A 17,763-nucleotide genomic window follows, 5' to 3' on the forward strand; every position below is an offset into this window, starting at 1 on the left:
ACATGTATTCGGCTCGCAGCGGGCTGTGGCCATATATGGGAACGTATGGGTCGCGCCATGGTGCCCTTGGGCGCGGATATGAGGTGAGCAGGGACGACGTCAAGTCCGAGACGTCCAGAGGCGGCGTGTTACTAGCCAGAGGTGTGAGAATTAATGAAGATAGTAAGTCAAGCATGTCGCTGATATGATGTGCAACTGGGCTTGTGGATGAGGAGGTGAGTGTCTTCCACAGCAAGGGTCTTCACATCGTAAAGGTAACTGAGCTTCTGCTATTGTCTCTATCAAAGCGGAGCGCGCGTCAAGCTAGTCTAATTCAGGGATCAGTATTCACTGTGCGGCTTGTCAATAGCAGCGTCAGTGTAGAGTAAGAGAAAGTGAAGGTGCGCACGAGATCGTCACGGTGAAAGTGAAAGGGGACCGGGGCCGGTTCCCCAGATAGCAAGATATGAAGATACGCAGTAGAGAGAATAGAATGATGTTGAAAATCTTGTGGTAGTTAAGAGGGTATGTGATTATGTTCACACAAAGGCAGGAATGATGAAGTGAAACGTCCATGTTTGTTGCATTGTGATATATATCGCAAATTTCAAGACATGCCATCCAACTAAGTGAAGAGTCAAAACTAAGAAGATACAGCTATACTCTTGCCTGAGCTCTATAAAGCCTTTTGAAGATCGAACACCCACGACACATCTAACACTGACTCTTACTATCCGCAACCCTCTGCCCACCAACCGCACCATTAAACCCCTTCAACAGCGTATACCTCCCCTTAACACTAACCTTATACGTCGTGCTCTTCGTCTGATCTGTACTCGTCGCCCCGTTACAAGTAACACTACTCTTCACGCCCGTCAAACTAGACTGACTCCCCGAACTCGAACTACCTCCCTGATTCGGCGAATCAACACCCGCCGCACACGCCGCATAAGCCGAGCTCTTCAGCCATTGCGTTTCCTTGCCGTCTGAAGAGGTGCCAATGGGAATGTAAAGGCTGTTAACTTGCTCTGCTTGCGCGGATGCAGCAGGCCCGGAGTCGGCGGCGCATGATGAGGCTGCTTCAGCGCCTTTGGCGTTCTTGATCGATTGCGAGTTTAGGGCGTTGGCGGTGTTGGCGGAGGTGAAGATGAGGACTTCGCCTAGGGCATTGGTTGTAGCGACTGCCGTGCTGTTTGCGGCGCCGGATGAGGACGTGGAATCTGAGTTTGTGCCGTCGAGGGCGGCGGCTGCGGCGGATGCGGCGTTGCCTGAGGAGAAAGATGTCGTGATTACGCGAGCTTGTCGTCCGTCTGCCAGTGCTGTGGCGTTTGAGACACTGTTTCCACCTTGCTGCGAGGTGGAGTCGGAGTCCGTAGTGATGTTCCTAGGCGCCGAGGGGTTGATGGAGGTGAATTGGGTGTTGTATGCCTTTCCGTCTGCGTAGTTGGCTATCCATGAGACGAGAGTGCCTGAACTGGCGATGAGTGGGATTTTGACAGTGTAACCGTTCACAAGGAGTGCCAGAGGGTTAGATGATGACGGGTTGGAAGATGTTGGTACCCGCACGCCGAAAGAGTAGTCGATTGGGAGGGATATTTCGGGCAGGAGGGCGTCTGCAAGAGTTGCTCGGGAGCGGAAAATGGCGGGAAGGGCTGTGGCGGATGCCACGAAGAGGAATGGGGTGAGGTGCATTTTCAAGTCTGGAGGTGAAGACAGTGGAATGAAGTCAGTATATCTTTGTTCCTGTGATATCATGCTCACGGTTTTATATGGCATCGTCGCCTCCCATTATGTCACACTGGTCGCGTTGCGTCATCCACAAGTCGTAGTAGTGTTCAGTATTTGGCAGACCTTTTCCGTAGACACCTGTTGAGGCAAGTCAGGCGCTCCTCCTCGGGCCTAGATACTCCTACCTCATGGCCGAAAGGACGCCGGCATGTTGTAGTGTGCCCTAGGACTCGACCGGAAGCCTTCATCGAGTGTAGAAGATGTGGATTCTAGTAGGCATATGGAAGCCATCAGAAGCCGCATGGAAGAAAGGCGTCGCTGTGACTTCATCGGTATCTTAGCCTCTCCATCACATCTAGATGAATCCGATGAACGGAACGACGGTCGATCCTCTTGCACTCCTGGCTCCAGTTAAAGCGCGCCCAGAATGCCATGATGGAGGGGTACCTACAGCTCTTGCTAAGGTAGTGTGTACCGTACTTCTACTAAAACGTACATTAGCCAGCCCACATTCATTGCATCGAAAGATGTGAGCCAATCGGAAAAGTCGCAAAATCGAAAATGATTTGACTTGCTTTGGCACTAGTCACTGAGGTATAAGACGTCGGCTACTCGGAACGTAGTGACCTCTTCTAGCACGACTACCAAGGCAGAGGTATAAGATGGACGCTCTCCCATGCGCCATCAATGGCTCTGGAAGATGACGGGAGCGTTGTCTCATTGTGTAGGGTCTCGCTGGAGTGTCTTCCATTTCCTCGTGAGATGCGACCGACATTTTCACAAAAGGTACTGTCATGTTACACCATTAATGAAGAGATTCCAGATGACGCCATTGTAGAACGAACGATGATGGTGTGCGATAATGCCCTGCGAATTCTGCGGCAAGTACTTTGGTTGTTTGTGTGGCCTCGCTGCGAGAGGGGCCATCGGCATCGGTATCGCGATGATACCTTTGAGAGTCGCACTGATCACGGCTTCAGAGCCTTTACCTACCAGACTCACGATCATGGGAATTCAGAATTGCTCTCACGGGCGGGTCTAAGAGAATGTGCAACATCTGCCGGGCGGTGGCTGCACTTATGCTATAGCATACGCCGGTAGCACGCTACTTACGGACCGGCCCATATCGGCTTGGGGCAGACATGGCTCAAGGAGCATTTTGCATCCCACAGTTGACGCACGAGCAACTTCCCGTCAAAGCAAGGAAATGAGAAGGGTGGCTGGGAAAAGCAGCAGCCTGCGCACAAATGTTGGGTCGCCCTTTCCAAGGTAGTCCAGAAGGCATGGACGTCTGGTGGGTGATCTGGCAGACGCACGCTAGCTGGCTTCTCCTCGATCTCAGCGCACGATCAGGTCCGAGCGCTCACACCAACCCGAATGGGTCTATCGAGAGGTCATTGATGTCATCCCGGCGCGCGTTTGAGAGGAACGAGACGTGCTCTACCAGCTTCCAAGGTGCTCTGGCCGCCATACGGAATCGTGAAGACTTCATGATGTAGGTGATTCAGGGTGGCTGGCTGTTTAAGATGAGAACGGTTGAAGCTTGCGCAGGTACCTGTACGTCAGTGGAGGGAATCTGGGGTGGTACAAAGATTGTTTGCTGGACGCTTGTTCTTCTGGAATGTATCGCACGCTTCTCCCCCGACCGTTTTTGCTTGTTGCTGCATATCGCGCACCTCGTGTGACTACGACTCCTCTCAGACTTGCTCTTCGTTCAGTCTCATCAAAAATGCCTTCCAAGACCGACGACAAATACACGGATCCGCAACTGCGTGATGAAGTCAAGGAGGAGATCCAAGCTGGTGACAAGGGAGGTGAGCCCGGCCAATGGTCAGCCAGAAAGGTAGGCTCCACCAGCGCGGAACATTTGAGCAGCACTGACGTAGTCAATTGCAGGCACAGATGATGGCATCCGAGTATAAGAAACGCGGTGGAGGATATACCACGGACAAGAAGGACGAGAAAGCGAAGCATCTGGATGAGTGGACGGAAGAAGAGTGGCAGACAAAGGACGGCAGCGGAAGCGCAAAAGACAAGAACGGCTTGGAACACCGCTACCTGCCGAAGAAGGCATGGGAGGAGATGAGCGAGAAGGAGAAGGAGGAGACAGATGCCAAGAAGCAGGAGGGAGGCAAGGAGGGCAAGCAACATGTCGCCAACACGTCGAAGGCTGCACAAGCGAAGAAAGATGCTACCAAAGACGGTGAGAAGAATGGCTTCACCAAGATCGAGAAGAAGAGCAAGACGGACTGCACCACGCAATGGGACGACCCGGACCATATGGAGGAGGATCAACGCGCATACCAAAAGTTCTTGGAAAGCAGCCGGAAATCCAAGAGTCCCCCGCAGGACGATCATCCAGGTCAAAAGCGAGGACGTGGCGCAAACATAGAGGCTCCCAGTGCCAACAAGAGACAGAAGAGCACAGTCAACAAGCACGATAAGCCTATTGCAGCTGCCGGCGACATAACCCGTGTGCCGAAGAAGGGCCAGGAAGTTCAATGGCATTCGCTCCCTGGCTATGTTGACGGTGAGGTTGTGGAGGTTCTGTACGAAGAAAAGCAGGTCGATGGCAAGAAGGTCAAGGCAAGCAAAGAGGATCCCAGGGTGGTGTTGAAGAGCGACGCATCGGGGAAGATTTGTGTACACAAGCCCGAGGCAGTGTACTTCGATTAGAGCATGGTAGTGTTCCTAACTGGAGTTGGAAGCACGAGTTTACGGACGTTCGGAAGAGCACGTGACAGACTCAATCGTCCACGGGTGTCATCTTCGTTATTCGGCGTCGGTGAATAGGGAGGTGCCGTAGCATGTAGCATCAGTGCTGTGTCAACAAACCCCATTCTATTACTCCAGACTCGATGCACGTCGTGGCCCAGGTGGCGATTCCCAGTAGCGCAGAGCTAGTGTTGTGAGGGTGTGATGCGGCACTCAAACCCAGGTAGTTGCCTGGATGCATCCAACGTCGAGGTCTGGACGTGGTTCACCAGGCGAAGGTCGAATAGGAAGTGTACGGAGCGGGAATAGCAAGCTGTTCGCTCCGCTGTGTGTACGTCTATATGACCGCCGACAGGACGGGCTTAGTTGCAGACGTAGCGGGCCTGGGCCGCATCCAGGCAAGACGGGGAAGGAGCAGAGGTGCATGCGACGAGGGTGTGATTGGGCGGGCAGGAGCGATCTGCACGTCTCCCCAGGTGGTGTATCCACGGCGACGCTGCAGGTCCTGGCGAGGGGCTCGTCTGTTGTCGCGCGCAATAACGAGGGCAGTCGTGCAACGTTGGGCCGTCTTGTCGAGGGGGCAGCGGTCATGGTGCTCGGCTGATGATGGCGTGAACATGCGTTCGCGATGCTGCACAGCCGTTCGAGTTATTGTCCGACGGGATTAGTCGTCCTCTGGCTGTGTCGTAGCCGGCCTTGGGGAGGGGCTGGCGATCACTAAGGGCTGATTACACACAAGCGCTGTTTTGCAGAATAGTGTTTAGGTGCGCGCAGGCTGTCTGGGAGTGCGCTGCCCGTGGTTCGTCTCGTGTTGCCCAAGCTGACCAAAGACATGGGCGAGCAAATAGCACAACGGCCTGCACTCGTCCAGGGATTACCGGGAGCATGCAGCGAAGCGGTCAGTAGAGGGGGAGTCTGCGGCAGGTCATGACAATGGGAGCAGAGAGGGACGACTGCTGCCGTGCTGTACCCCGCCTTGTCGACAGGCCAACGGCCGTCTCGATTGATTCGCGATTGATTGCCAATGCCGCAGCACTGTGGCCGTGTTGTTGGACAAGCCCGCGAGAGGTTCTGCCGTTGTGTTGGCGGCCAGGATGTGCCGTCACGGTCGGGCGCTCGGGCCAGTGAATGCACCCTCCCTACACCAGCATCATGCATACCCTTTAGCTCCGCGCGCACCAGTGCACGGCTGTTTTGCGTGTGACTTTCTCTCGACGCGTGCTTGGGTGCTGCGTGGGGACTTTTGCCAGCTGGATAGCGTGCCGACGAGGCCCATCCCATGCGTGCAGCTGCTCATCCGCCCGCCTGGCGTGCTTTCTTTTTTGTCAACGCCTTTCTGCCGACGCCTTGTGCTGCCGGCTGAGACGACGCCCATTGTGTACCCCTCTCGCCCCGTCCACCACCACGACGGCGACGACTGCCACGGCCGCCGCCTGCTGCCCACCGCCCTCATCCATCCCCAGCCCGCGACGCTCATTACATCGCCCAATTGCTCCCCTCGCCTTCTCGCACGCTCGCACTACTATGCAGCTCGTCTAGTCCCCTCATCCCGGTTGCGAGACCCACTCTCGTTGCAGTCAGCAAGCACTACCGCACTGCTCGTCAACGCGTACCTTCCCCAGCTGCACGCCCGACTCTCCCGGACCGTCGCTTTTTTCCCACCATGGTCCTGGCAGCTCTCTGCGCATAGCTCAGCACCCGCCAGCCCTCGGGCACCCGCCCAATCCCCCCCGGCGACGGGCTCTCGCGACGATAGCACCACCCACCGCACCCATGGCCGACGAGAAGAAACCCCCGACGCTGGCCCCGCCCGCAGTCACTGCCCTCAAGCAGGAGGCTGTCGGCACCAGCGGCCACCGACAGAACATGGAGCGCAGTGTTAGTCAGGACATGCGCAACGAGCGTGCAGACCTCAAGGAGGCCGCCGAGCACAGTCTGAACATCATCATGGACCTGGACCTCGAGGGCAAGATCCGCTATGTCAGCCCCTCGTGGACCGACGTCATTGGCTCCCTGCCCAAGGAAGTCACGGGCAAGCCTGTACTCGAAATCATATGCGGCGGTGCCGACGGTTTCGCCGAGACGATTGAGTCGGTTAGGAAAGACGACTCCCGGAGTCACATTGCCCGTTTCACCGTACGACTGGGCCCCCATTCCATCCTGCGCAAGCAGCGACCGAGGCACGCCGCCGAGGCCCCCGAGTCAATGCCAATGTCGCCTACCCACGTAGAGGAAGAGGAGGAGCAGCTGTTGAACCTCGAGGCTCAAGGAATCATGGTATACGACCGCACGACTGGAGCGGAGAGCCATGTACGTCCCAATCCATCCTGACCTTGGACTAGACTAACCGCAACAGACTATGTGGATGGTCCGGCCATCGATCATTCGCGAAGTGACAATCGACCTCCCGGAAGTCCTCGTGGAATCTCTCGGGGTCGGCGCTGAGGTTCTCGCCCATTACCTCACTGGCCTCGCCGAGCAAAGCGCAACCAACCCGGGCGAACACGCACCGCCGCTACCGGTACTCTGCCGAATCTGCGAACGGCAAATCACACCTTGGTGGTTCGAGAAGCACTCTGAACTCTGTCTACAAGAGCACCGTGCGGAAATGGATGTACAGATGGCACAAGAGACTCTTGCTGAGCACCGAAATGCCATCGTCAAGGTCCTCGATACACTGGAGTCTCACAGCCAGCGTTCAAGAGCTGCGGCAGTAGACTCGGTACAGCCAATCCAGCCCGCCGAGTACAAGGGCCTCATCATCCACGCGACATCGACGCCATCGTCTGGCACACCCTCTGGACGCAACTCTCCTGCTTCGCCGCCATCAAGATCACGCGAACGCTCGGAGCGCTCGTCTGGTTTTGGTCATCACCGCGCGCGATCATTCGCCGTTCGGAGGCCTCTAGCCCGCATCGTTGAGTTAGTTCTGGACTTGTGCGACACCGCACTCGAGATCAACACACCAGCAGTCAAAGACAATGGACGTGGTCAAGCAGCCACGGAGATTCGCACACAATCGCCACAGTCGGAGAACCGCATCTCGCAAGTCCTCCAATGGCAATCGCCTACCACAGGCTCGGTCGACCACACCGAGGGCCTGAAGCTATTGTGTGAAGATACCAGCAGGCTTGCCAGGGCCAAGATCGATGCAGTCACTCGCCATAGGAGGGTGCTTGAGTACTCTGAACGACTGCGCATTGAATTCGACATCTTGGTTCAGGAATGCATCGAGGCCGCGATCCTGAAAGCTGCTCGCATCGCTGCCGGCGAGGACAGCTCCTCCGAAGACGAGCGGCCCGAAGAAGAGGTTCAATCCGACGCCAATGACACCGATACAGCTCCCGGCGAAGAAGGCATATTCCCTGGATCTTTCGATGCGCCTTCTTCCATGGCACAAGCTCTCCGTAACACTTCTGACGCCTCGTTACCAGCACGAGTCGGACGGCGTGAGTCTTCTGTAGCCGGTTCAAATCGATCTAGCAGTCCTAAAGGGGGTTGTCAAACACCGCGGTCGCACGCGGGCGCCATCAGTATAGCGACCCACAGCAAGCGCCAATCCATGCATTTCGAGAGCGATGCTGGTGCTGAGAGTGATACCAGCATGCGTTCATCGGTGCTTTCTGGCCCTCGCCGAGCTGATTCACCAGCGACATCCGACGTAGGACTGAGCAGGGTAGCCAGTTCACGTGAACGCAAACGCAAGAGTCTGATCTTGCCGAGCGTCATGTCTAGTCGACAACATTCGCCTGCTCGTTCCATGATACCCCCGCCATCTTCACCTCTGCGAACAAACAAGCCGCGCCTGCCTAGTGGCATGGAGGCCTTACAATCACCAATCATGTCGCCAATCTTGCCGACTACCGAATTCTCTTCGCCAGCAATGGTGCATGCTCTAAATCATCACCGGAGACAGTCGTCTACGGCTGGTTCAGACGGCCCAAGACCCGTCTCTCCTCGTTTGATTCCCACCACTCAGCCACAGCCACGCGCAGTTCCACCGTCAATAAAGGATTTCGAGATTATCAAACCCATCAGCAAAGGCGCCTTCGGAAGCGTTTACCTAGCCAAGAAGAAGTCCACTGGAGAATACTACGCTATCAAAGTCTTGAAGAAGGCCGACATGGTAGCCAAGAATCAGGTCACCAACGTGAAGGCTGAGCGAGCTATCATGATGTGGCAAGGCGAAAGTGATTTCGTTGCCAAGCTGTATTGGACCTTTTCTAGCAAGGACTATCTCTATCTCGTCATGGAATACTTGAACGGTGGCGATTGTGCCTCGCTCATCAAGGTCCTGGGTGCTTTACCAGAAGACTGGGCGAAGAAGTATCTCGCTGAGGTGGTACTTGGTGTCGAACATTTGCACAGTCGGAGCATTGTCCACCGCGATCTCAAACCGGACAACCTGCTCATCGATGGAAAGGGTCATCTAAAACTGACTGATTTCGGTTTATCGCGGATGGGTATGATTGGCCGACAGAAACGTGCACTCAAGTCTGTCGAGCCTGCGCCGGACCTGCTCAAGACCGGCCCATTCCATCGCGCTACGTCTGTAGGCTCTTCACGATCTGCATCCTTCGACTTGAACCACTCGCCTTCACAGACGCCATCCATGACACCTGCTCTCGCTGGAGACATCGGTCAACCGTCGTACTTTAGCCTTAATCGGGACGGTTCCCAACAAAGCCGTGAGCCTTCAAGGCGCACTTCGGGCACTCGGAGCGACAGCCAAGACAGTGATGCGCTACAAGCCATGTTCCGTCGCTTCAGTATAGCTGACGATTCCTTTGGTCAGCCTCGTGGACGGTCACCGATAGAAGAGGAGGCCTACAGCGACGATGGTTCTCCCGACCTCTACCCCGCCACACATTCTCTGAGTCACTCTGCAGTAGCTCAAAATAGTGCGTTGGCGCCTTCGTCGTCAGCAATGCCACCGCCACCTATGGCTCTGTTCGACCCAGAAGATAGCGACCGCAAATTCGTCGGGACACCGGACTATCTTGCCCCTGAAACTATCGCTGGTAATGGCCAGGATGAAGTCAGCGATTGGTGGTCTTTAGGCTGCATCCTCTTCGAATCTTTGTACGGATACCCTCCATTCCACGCTGATACGCCCGATGAGGTGTTCCAAAACATTCTCGCGCGTAGAATCGATTGGCCAGAGGATGATGATGAGCTATACGATATATCAGACGATGCGAAGGATCTGATGAATCGGTTGATGTGCTCTGATCCTGCACACCGTCTTGGAGCGAACAAGGACGACAAATACGCTAGTGGTGGAGAGGAAATTCGCAGCCATCCGTGGTTTGCGGATGTCAACTGGGAGACCTTGCGGGATGACGAAGCATCCTTCATTCCTGCTCCTGAAAACCCAGAGGACACGGAATATTTCGACACTAGAGGAGCCGCCATGGCAAACTTCAGTCCTGAGTTTGAAGACCAAGCTACTACACCAGCAGGAACCCCAAGTACCGATTATCCTGACCGACCACACGATGCGTTGTCTAGAGTACGCTCTCAGGTGACTGTCTCAACTATGAAGCGAGGACTGATCCCTCTCCATATCCCAGCTCATGTGCGGGAAGGCCGGTCTAGGAGACTCAGTGAACCAATGGCAACTGACGACTTTGGTAATTTCAGTTACAAGAACCTGCCTGTTCTGGAGAAGGCAAACAAGGACGTCATCCAGAAGTTGCGTGCAGAAGCTATGCTTCCACAAAACAAGCCCGCACCGCCTCTGCAGTCGCCCAGTGTCACGTCGCCATCGCCATCGCTGGAGAACAGCCCGATGCTACCCGGCCCGCTCAAACGTACGCTATCCTCCAACAGAGCCACCGGACGGCCCTCTTCTCCCTCGATGAGCGGGCCACATTCTTCGCCAAGTCGTGGTTCACAGCCCTCATCTCCTCTGCTCGTACAGTTCAGCACGGGACAACATGACCGACGCAAGACGTCTAGTAGCTCGTCTACGTTGTCGCATTCGACCAGCAACCCATCCTCGCTACAACCTGGAAGCTTCTTCGATCCTTCCCGTGTGTCAGGCTTGCGACCATCGCCAGAAGCTGTCTCACCAAACAGGCTTTCAAAGACACCGTCGGCACCTCCCGTGGCTTCTCAAGAGAAGCCCGTCACTGGACAACGCCAGTCATCGGCACAAACCAATGCTTCTTCACCACGTGCTCGGTCCCAAACGCTTGGGTCTCAAGAGGACGATGTTGTGCGCGATCTCTTACCTGGGCACTACAAGCGCCGGAGTCAAGTGCTTGATGTATCTCCATCGTCGTCGGACACGGAAGACTCTCGTGCGAAAGCGCTGCTTCGTGTCCAGCGACGACGTCAGAGTTCTCGAAGACTCTCGCAGATCAGCTTTGGCGACGGTCCTTTCTTCCGGCCATTAGACGTGTTGATTTGCGAGGACCACCCAGTGTCACGGCTTGTCATGGAGAAACTACTCGAGAAGTTGCGCTGCCGCACTTTGACTGTTACCAATGGCTCAGAAGCTATACGATATGCGATGGGCGAGGTCAAATTTGATGTGATCATGATGGAGTTCCGCCTTCCTCAGGTCAATGGTGCAGATGTCGCTCGCATGATCCGAGACACCAAGAACGCCAATACGCACACTCCGATTGTCGCTGTTACTGGATACCTGAAGGAGCTGCAGGCGCCTCACTATTTCGATGCACTTATCGAAAAGCCTCCTACTGTGGCGAAGCTTACGGACACATTGAGCAGACTGTGCCAATGGAAAGCACCCCCGCCAGGCTGGACGCCGAACCAGTTGTATCCATCGATGATGCCCTCTGGGCTTCGACAAGAGTCTTCGCGCCAGGAGGACAGCCCCACGACCTCGAATTCTTCAGGATACCCGCCCGTCCCTTCTGCCAGTTACCGAGGTTCGAGCCGCGAAGACTCTATTAGTTCTAGCTTCTTCGGTGACAACGACAGTCGTGCAGGCGAGGATATGCCAGTTAGAATCCACAACGCTGACGATTGGCGGGAGCGCGACATCGCACGAGCTATGAGTGGCTTAGGAATTTGCGACGATGCAGCTAATGCCGATGCGAAAGCAGCTGTCCCCAATCGTGTTGGTGCACCTGACCTGCCCCACGGGGACTCCGCGCCAGCCGTTCTCGAGGAGGCAACGATCCGCCGCCAGAGATCGACAGAGCAAGTCGGCGCCAAACGTCGCATTCTGGAGACCCGCAAACACGAGTCGGCAGAGTCTGGGGACGATGAAGACGACGAGCTGGGTCATGCTCCAGTGCGCACTCGGAGTCCAAGGTCAAGACCAAAGTCTACGTCGAAACTTGGAATTGAGATGATGCGAACGAACAGCAGAGGCAGCGTCATCTCTGTCGAAGACCCTGGGCAGCCAGATTCAACCCTACCTTCTTCTCCGCCTCCAATGATCACAGAGGAGCGTGCGGCAGAGGAATATGAGGGTAGCCTTGACGTACCTGCAGTCGCGCCTACGTCGCTCACACCGCCAGTCCTCTTTCCCGAAGAACCCGGCGATGATGTGACTGACTTTGTCATCGAAACTCCCAAGGCGCAGAAGGACGCGATTAGTCCGGATCCGGATCCCACGCCCAAAGCAAAGCCTGCCACGACACCCGACCCAGACCCAACCCTCCGAGCGAACAGTCCAGTGGACCCCTAGGCAGCATCGTGGCAGCTGTTCCGCACATATTCATTAAATTGCGCACTTGATATTACATTTTAAGCACGTCTTTCGCAGCATGGCGTTGGCGGTGTTCCTACCGGGAGGTGCGCCAATGACAGCGAGTTTAGGAAGCACTCGACATAGTTCCTTTGTCTCTTCGCGCTGTCCAACTTGCGTTGCTTCGCGACTGCGTGTCGTTTTGAGAGCCCTTATTTTCCAAGCAATGTCCATATAGTCAACATCTTCTTCTCTTTACCACAGCTTGGACGTTTTTTGAGTTCGTATCATGTGCCTTGGGAGGAGGCACTTTTGTCATTCCTTTATTGAAGTTGTTACCCAGTCCACACACGAAGTGCTCGTTGGATTCAGACTGTCGCTCGCTTCTTCTTTGGCTGCTGCCTGTATCAGGTGTACTATTATCGTATTGAAGTTTGCGAAACTTTTGTACTTCCGGGTTTGAGAATCACCGATATAACAGCCGTAAATAGCTGAATGGAGATCACCTTGTACACAAGATCATTTACTGAAGTCTTCTCGCTCACCGGAAACATGCCTATCTCGGCGCTGCGACCATGCCCGAAACGAAGTAAGCCGGCTCTCTCTTGAGATTGTAAACACTATTCGCTGAAGCAGGCCGCAGTTTCACCCAGACCCATGGAGGATGATGGCACATAGATTCGCTGGGGTTCCTGCACACACCGATCTCGATTTGCACAACTGAGAAACCGTCTACAGCCTCGCTACAGGTACTACCAGCTAGTGCGGTCGGCCCATGCTCGAGGGGTTCGCGGGATATTACGGATCATCTCTACTTACTCCCGCGCTGCACTCTTTTTGAAAAATTGTCTGGTGCAGGCAACCTCAGAGAGAAGTTACGACTCCCTACCTTGATGAAGAGTTCGAGTAGAGCCAAATCGCAGATAGTCGCGCATGTGGATGATGCGATGAGCCAATGGCAGAGCACAGACGGCAGGAATGGCACGAGCACGTATCGCTGGGCACGACATAGGTACGAACCGTCGCTTTTCGTATGAGGACATGCGCCCCTCGACCAGCGATTGCGCGCAGGCGATCGATTCGAATACCCGTACGGCTTCAATACCTCGTTAACTATCGACTATTGCATACTACAAAGGAAACATAGACAGCCCATGTTACAAGCTCGCGACGGAGCAATTGGCTAGAGAACGGAGCTTTGCGATTAGAACGTCGTTTGCGGATCAATCCTCCACTCGTAGCAGTCGTTATTCAGAAACCCACCCTGCTTCCCGTTCACACCCCCACATTGACAGCTGTTGACAGGAACCTCCAGATATTTGTGGCACAAGTCGTAGTCATACTTGAACTGGCAGCCTGGGTCGACGCTGAGCGATATGAGGATTTGGACACCGGTTCCCGTGCTGTGGTAGAATGTGTAAGTTAACGACTTGAAGTAATTTTCCTTGAAGACGTCACCCGAGCTACCTATCGCAATGCAAAAGTCGTGGATGGCGCTGTCCATGCGCGTATGCTCCGTCTTCTGATCCAGGCCACCGTAACAGTCGACTTCATTCTGCATTGGATCGCCTTCGCGCGGAGACGCCGTAGGCTCCGGCGGGTCTTCACTTGTTGTCGTTTTCGTCGACGTCCTGGAAGAGGTCGAACTAGACGAGGAACTGCTCGGTATTGGACATACGACCCAGCTGTCTTCCCAGTTTTCGCCGAAATCGCCGTTATCCCCATCCGAGTTGGTGTTGTTGTCGCCGAAGATCCATGGTTCGGTGAAGCAAACCCAGTCTATGAAGCCACACTCCTTGACCAACGGCTCCTCGATCTGACCAATGATAGGCTGAATTTGCCTCTTGGGCCAGCTACCCGTCGGTGGAGGCTGCGCATTGGGACCGATGGATTGAGGTGGCTTTGGAAAGGATATCTTAGGCCCTACTGTGGTAGAATCACCATCTGGACCGGCGTAGATCACCGAAGGCCAGTGGGGTGTGGTCGCGGTTTTGGGCCAAAAAGCCTCGAAGCCCTGGCGCTTCTGGTTGACGGCTTGTCCAGTCAGTGTCACTGGCTCAAACACCCACTCCGATATCGTCATGGGCGGTTTCGTGATGGTGCTCGTCCATTCGCCATCGCTGACGGTGATCAGTGGATAGTTCAGTGTGCTTGTAGCACGGGTCCACGGGGGAATCTTGACATTGCAAGGGGGTGAGCAAGTAAATGCTGGCTATTCCATGTCCCAGATTTTGGGGTCTACCCAGATGTACTCGTCGTACATGGAGCCATTGCTGCTGACATCCAACACAGATATCTGCGACCAGAAGGGGTGGGAATCGACATTGAGATTATCCTTGGCTAGTATGCCCTTGCCATCCATGACTGCCATATACTTGGCGCCGATGGTAACGAGGTGCTGAATCCTGACATTGGAGAAGTTCTTTTCAAGCAAAAGCAGGGCTTTCTGGCATAGTTGCTGGTCGATGCAGGTCTGCGCGTACGTCGAAAACCACGAGTATAGGCCCGCGCTTGCGATGAAGACATTCTGCGATTCTCGCATTATGATCGCCCACGACTCGTCACACCCACTGAACTCATCGCCAGCCGCACATTCGTATGTTGGGTCACCTGAAAAGACGCCAAGAGCGGACTTGAAGGGAGTGGGTGGAGATGGCGTGGGTTGATAGTATGGTGACTCTGTCTGGAGTAAACTCGCGAAGATGTTTTGGGCTCGGTGAAAGTTGAACTGATAAAATACAGCATGCTCGGATGCAACACCGTAAAGCCTAGTATTGATTAGCCCTGACTGCGACGACCGCGGGAGCGGAGATTGAGCTGAGCCTACCATGTCGGCTCGGTGCTTTCGGCCAAGAAGCCACGCGCAACATAGACCGAATTTTGTACCATGTTATTGGCACCGCTTTCGAGATCGGGATCACTGCAGGCGGGTTAGCCAAAGGCACTGGCCGAGGGAAAGCAGGTCGTCCTTACTCAATCATGTGATCTGCGACCCAGAACCACGCGTTTTCGAGATACGCGGAGCCAGACGACGTCAGGTGAAACATCAAGCTCGCGGCACTGCAGCCTTGATCAACACCACTGGTGACTGGTGGGCATTCCTTTGGCGTCAACTTGGTCCCGGTGGCGCCTCCAACACGTGCGTGGCAATCCCACAGCGCAGCCGATCCAGCGCTCGATGCTTTCAGATTCCACTCGACCAGGATGGCTCCAGCCGTTGCCCCGACTGTGGTGAAGAACAGGTCCTGCATCTCTACATCTCCTACTTGGCCGTTGGTACCGACCTTGAGCAGCACCTTGGGATGGAGCGCATCTTCGAAGTAAGACCCAGAAGCAACCAACTGAGACCATGTTTCGCCAACAATCTTGGAGCCACTGGGAACCGTCACTGTCGACGTGAGTATGTAAGAGCCAGCATCTACGAAAAGTATTCTTCCCAGACTCGCATACAGTGCAGCTTGGAACGCCGCCGTGTCGTCAGTGATACCGTCGCCTTTGGCTCCAAGGTCCTTAATGTGCACGAAGTCGCCCACTGAACGGTCTTCGTACTGAGGCTTGGGACGCTCAAAGTACGCCCCATCGTTATCGACAAGTGTTGAATGACGACGGAAACTTCCGACCTTCTCTCCTGTGGTGAACTTGCGGTCTTTCTTATCAGCCGAGCCTTTGTAGACTGGGCCCATGGCCCATTCGTCGATCTTGGATGAGGATCCGGCCAATATTGTCTTTCCTCCTGTATCGGCGACGGTAGTACCCACACCTGAAAGCTTGATATTTGCGAGGATGAGACCGGTACTGCCTGACCCGACCGTCGAAGTGGGAGGTGAAATCTGTACCACTGTCTTAACATTGTTGAAAGATGAGTCGAGGAAAGACGCTGAGCCAATGTTGCCCGCCGCTGCACCAGAAGTACTGTCGGGTACAAGTTTGAAACCTGTACCGACGTTGTTCATGGTAATGGACTTCCAGACCCAACCCCAATCCCAGATGAGATGAACACCGATCGTGCAGCCCTCGAACTCCAAGCGCTGCGCTGTGAACTGCTGGCTGCCACCCTATAGACCAATAGCTCCACCTTGGAAGGTTATATCTGATATCTGCCCACCGCTGCCATTCTCAGCATACATGCCATTCTGTGTCGGGCCGGCGATCAGGAGTACATTCTGGGTGCTCGTGGCCTGAGCAACCTGGTAATGCAAACAGGAGACCTTCTGTGAAGCACGGGTCTGTCTAACGTCGATAATCACATTGCGAATTTGCCGGTAGAAGTTTGCCGTGTTGATGTAGTACTGCTCATCTAGACCGTCCGCGCCAGTCCCTCCACCAGTGTACTCGTCTGTCGACAACACTCCCATACCGATGAACGACTTGGATGCCAGAATGGTCGGTCTATCGTTTGCATCTCCAATTACTTGCGTTCCAAATGGCATCTGAATGGTAGTCGAGATCAGGTACGTGCCTGGCGGTATATACACAATGGCATTCTTGAGGGTAGAGCCGTTGCAGCCCTTCCCGCAACGTTTGCCGTCTAGCATGGCGGCTTTGAACGCTTTGGTGTCGTCGGTAACACCGTTACCAACTGCACCATAGTCGAGCACATTCCGGAAAACTGCGTATGTCGCGTTGTCGCCCCATGGTACCGTACCCTTCCTGTCGATACTGCCCATCCAGTAGGTGCCCTTGGCAGCCACAGTGCGCTTAGTTAAATTTCCGGGTATGCCAGCTGCATCAGCTTCAGCGACTAGAGCTGCAGCATCCGCGATGCTGTCGGTGATGTTTAGGAGGGGTGGTACTGGTGTGCCGTCTTCTCTTGCACGTAGACGACGCTTGACCTTCGATTGCCCGATGAAAGTGCCAGGCTTCAGCCCATAGTTGTTTCGCATAGGGCTCAACAACCGAGCTTGGTTGAGCTTGGAAGACTCCGCGATAGCGTTCTCAACGATGATTCGCGCTTTTGCCAGGTCGGACAGTGAGGCGTTGGTCAAGAGAGGAGTGACATCAGATCCGGACATGGTTCTAGTGTCAGATTCTCGTGCGATTATGGGGTACGATGGAGACACCTGTTCGTTGCGGGGCTCAGTTTGAACATTTGTAGACTCTTCACGAGATTCAAGACGTTCCATCGCACTCTCTTCATCGATATCGTAATGCTCGTCGAAGATGTCGTCATCGTTATCGTCCTCCTCATCCATCCAGCGAGTGGGGTTCATGTGAGACATTGGGATCGTCGTGCCGGTCAGATCAGCATCTGACCATGAGTCGTAACCGTCGGAGTCATTTGCTGGGACAATGTACTGGCTACCAAGACCGGCGTCAATCAGCTCTTGGATACGATCCATGTCCAGTACCTGTCTCGAGCCAAAAAAATTGCTTGAACTGTTTGCATAGTGTGTCTCGGGTGCATCTCGTCTTTGCTGGTTGACGACCCTCTCGTCAGAACGCACATTACCGGCTGGGTCGTCAAACGTCCAGACCCTTGCTGCGACGCCGTCCGCCGAATTGATGGCTCTGAAGTGGAAGAATGCTACGCTATCCTTGCTCTGATATGTGGGATGTAGACGGAAACCAGAATCCCGTCTCTGCTTTTCGATGATAGATTTGAGCTGACGCTGTAGCTTACCATGCGCATCGGCCTGCCAGTTCTGTTCGGCTTTACATCCTCGTGCACAACTCAT

General features: G+C 54.7%; 5 protein-coding genes across 5 annotated transcripts; 2 read left to right on the forward strand and 3 right to left on the reverse strand.

Moving 5' to 3' along the window:
• Nucleotides 1-693: 693 nt before the first annotated feature.
• On the reverse strand, nt 694-1,671 carry J4E84_010550 (uncharacterized protein; the record flags this gene model as incomplete). Its single annotated transcript, XM_049393105.1, has 1 exon — nt 694-1,671. One exon carries the CDS (start codon nt 1,669-1,671, stop codon nt 694-696), a length of 978 nt encoding a protein of 325 aa, XP_049239235.1.
• A 1,765-nt stretch (nt 1,672-3,436) lies between these two features.
• J4E84_010551 (uncharacterized protein) lies at nt 3,437-4,383 on the forward strand (the record flags this gene model as incomplete). The annotated part of the gene is made up of 2 exons (XM_049393106.1): nt 3,437-3,550; nt 3,604-4,383. 2 exons carry the CDS (start codon nt 3,437-3,439, stop codon nt 4,381-4,383), a joined length of 894 nt encoding a protein of 297 aa, XP_049239236.1.
• Nucleotides 4,384-6,195: 1,812 nt separating this feature from the next.
• J4E84_010552 (uncharacterized protein) lies at nt 6,196-12,088 on the forward strand (the record flags this gene model as incomplete). Its single annotated transcript, XM_049393107.1, has 2 exons — nt 6,196-6,732; nt 6,779-12,088. The coding sequence occupies 2 exons, from the start codon at nt 6,196-6,198 to the stop codon at nt 12,086-12,088; spliced, it is 5,847 nt and encodes a 1,948-aa protein (XP_049239237.1).
• A 1,204-nt stretch (nt 12,089-13,292) lies between these two features.
• On the reverse strand, nt 13,293-16,041 carry J4E84_010553 (uncharacterized protein; the record flags this gene model as incomplete). The annotated part of the gene is made up of 4 exons (XM_049393108.1): nt 13,293-14,264; nt 14,331-14,856; nt 14,916-15,008; nt 15,062-16,041. 4 exons carry the CDS (start codon nt 16,039-16,041, stop codon nt 13,293-13,295), a joined length of 2,571 nt encoding a protein of 856 aa, XP_049239238.1.
• A 102-nt stretch (nt 16,042-16,143) lies between these two features.
• On the reverse strand, nt 16,144-17,763 carry J4E84_010554 (uncharacterized protein; the record flags this gene model as incomplete). Its single annotated transcript, XM_049393109.1, has 1 exon — nt 16,144-17,763. The coding sequence occupies one exon, from the start codon at nt 17,761-17,763 to the stop codon at nt 16,144-16,146; it is 1,620 nt and encodes a 539-aa protein (XP_049239239.1).

The sequence above is a fragment of the Alternaria hordeiaustralica genome (assembly GCF_023758085.1).
Source record: "Alternaria hordeiaustralica strain BMP 2776 chromosome Unknown scaffold_42, whole genome shotgun sequence".
NCBI classification, from domain to species: Eukaryota; Fungi; Ascomycota; class Dothideomycetes; order Pleosporales; family Pleosporaceae; genus Alternaria; species Alternaria hordeiaustralica.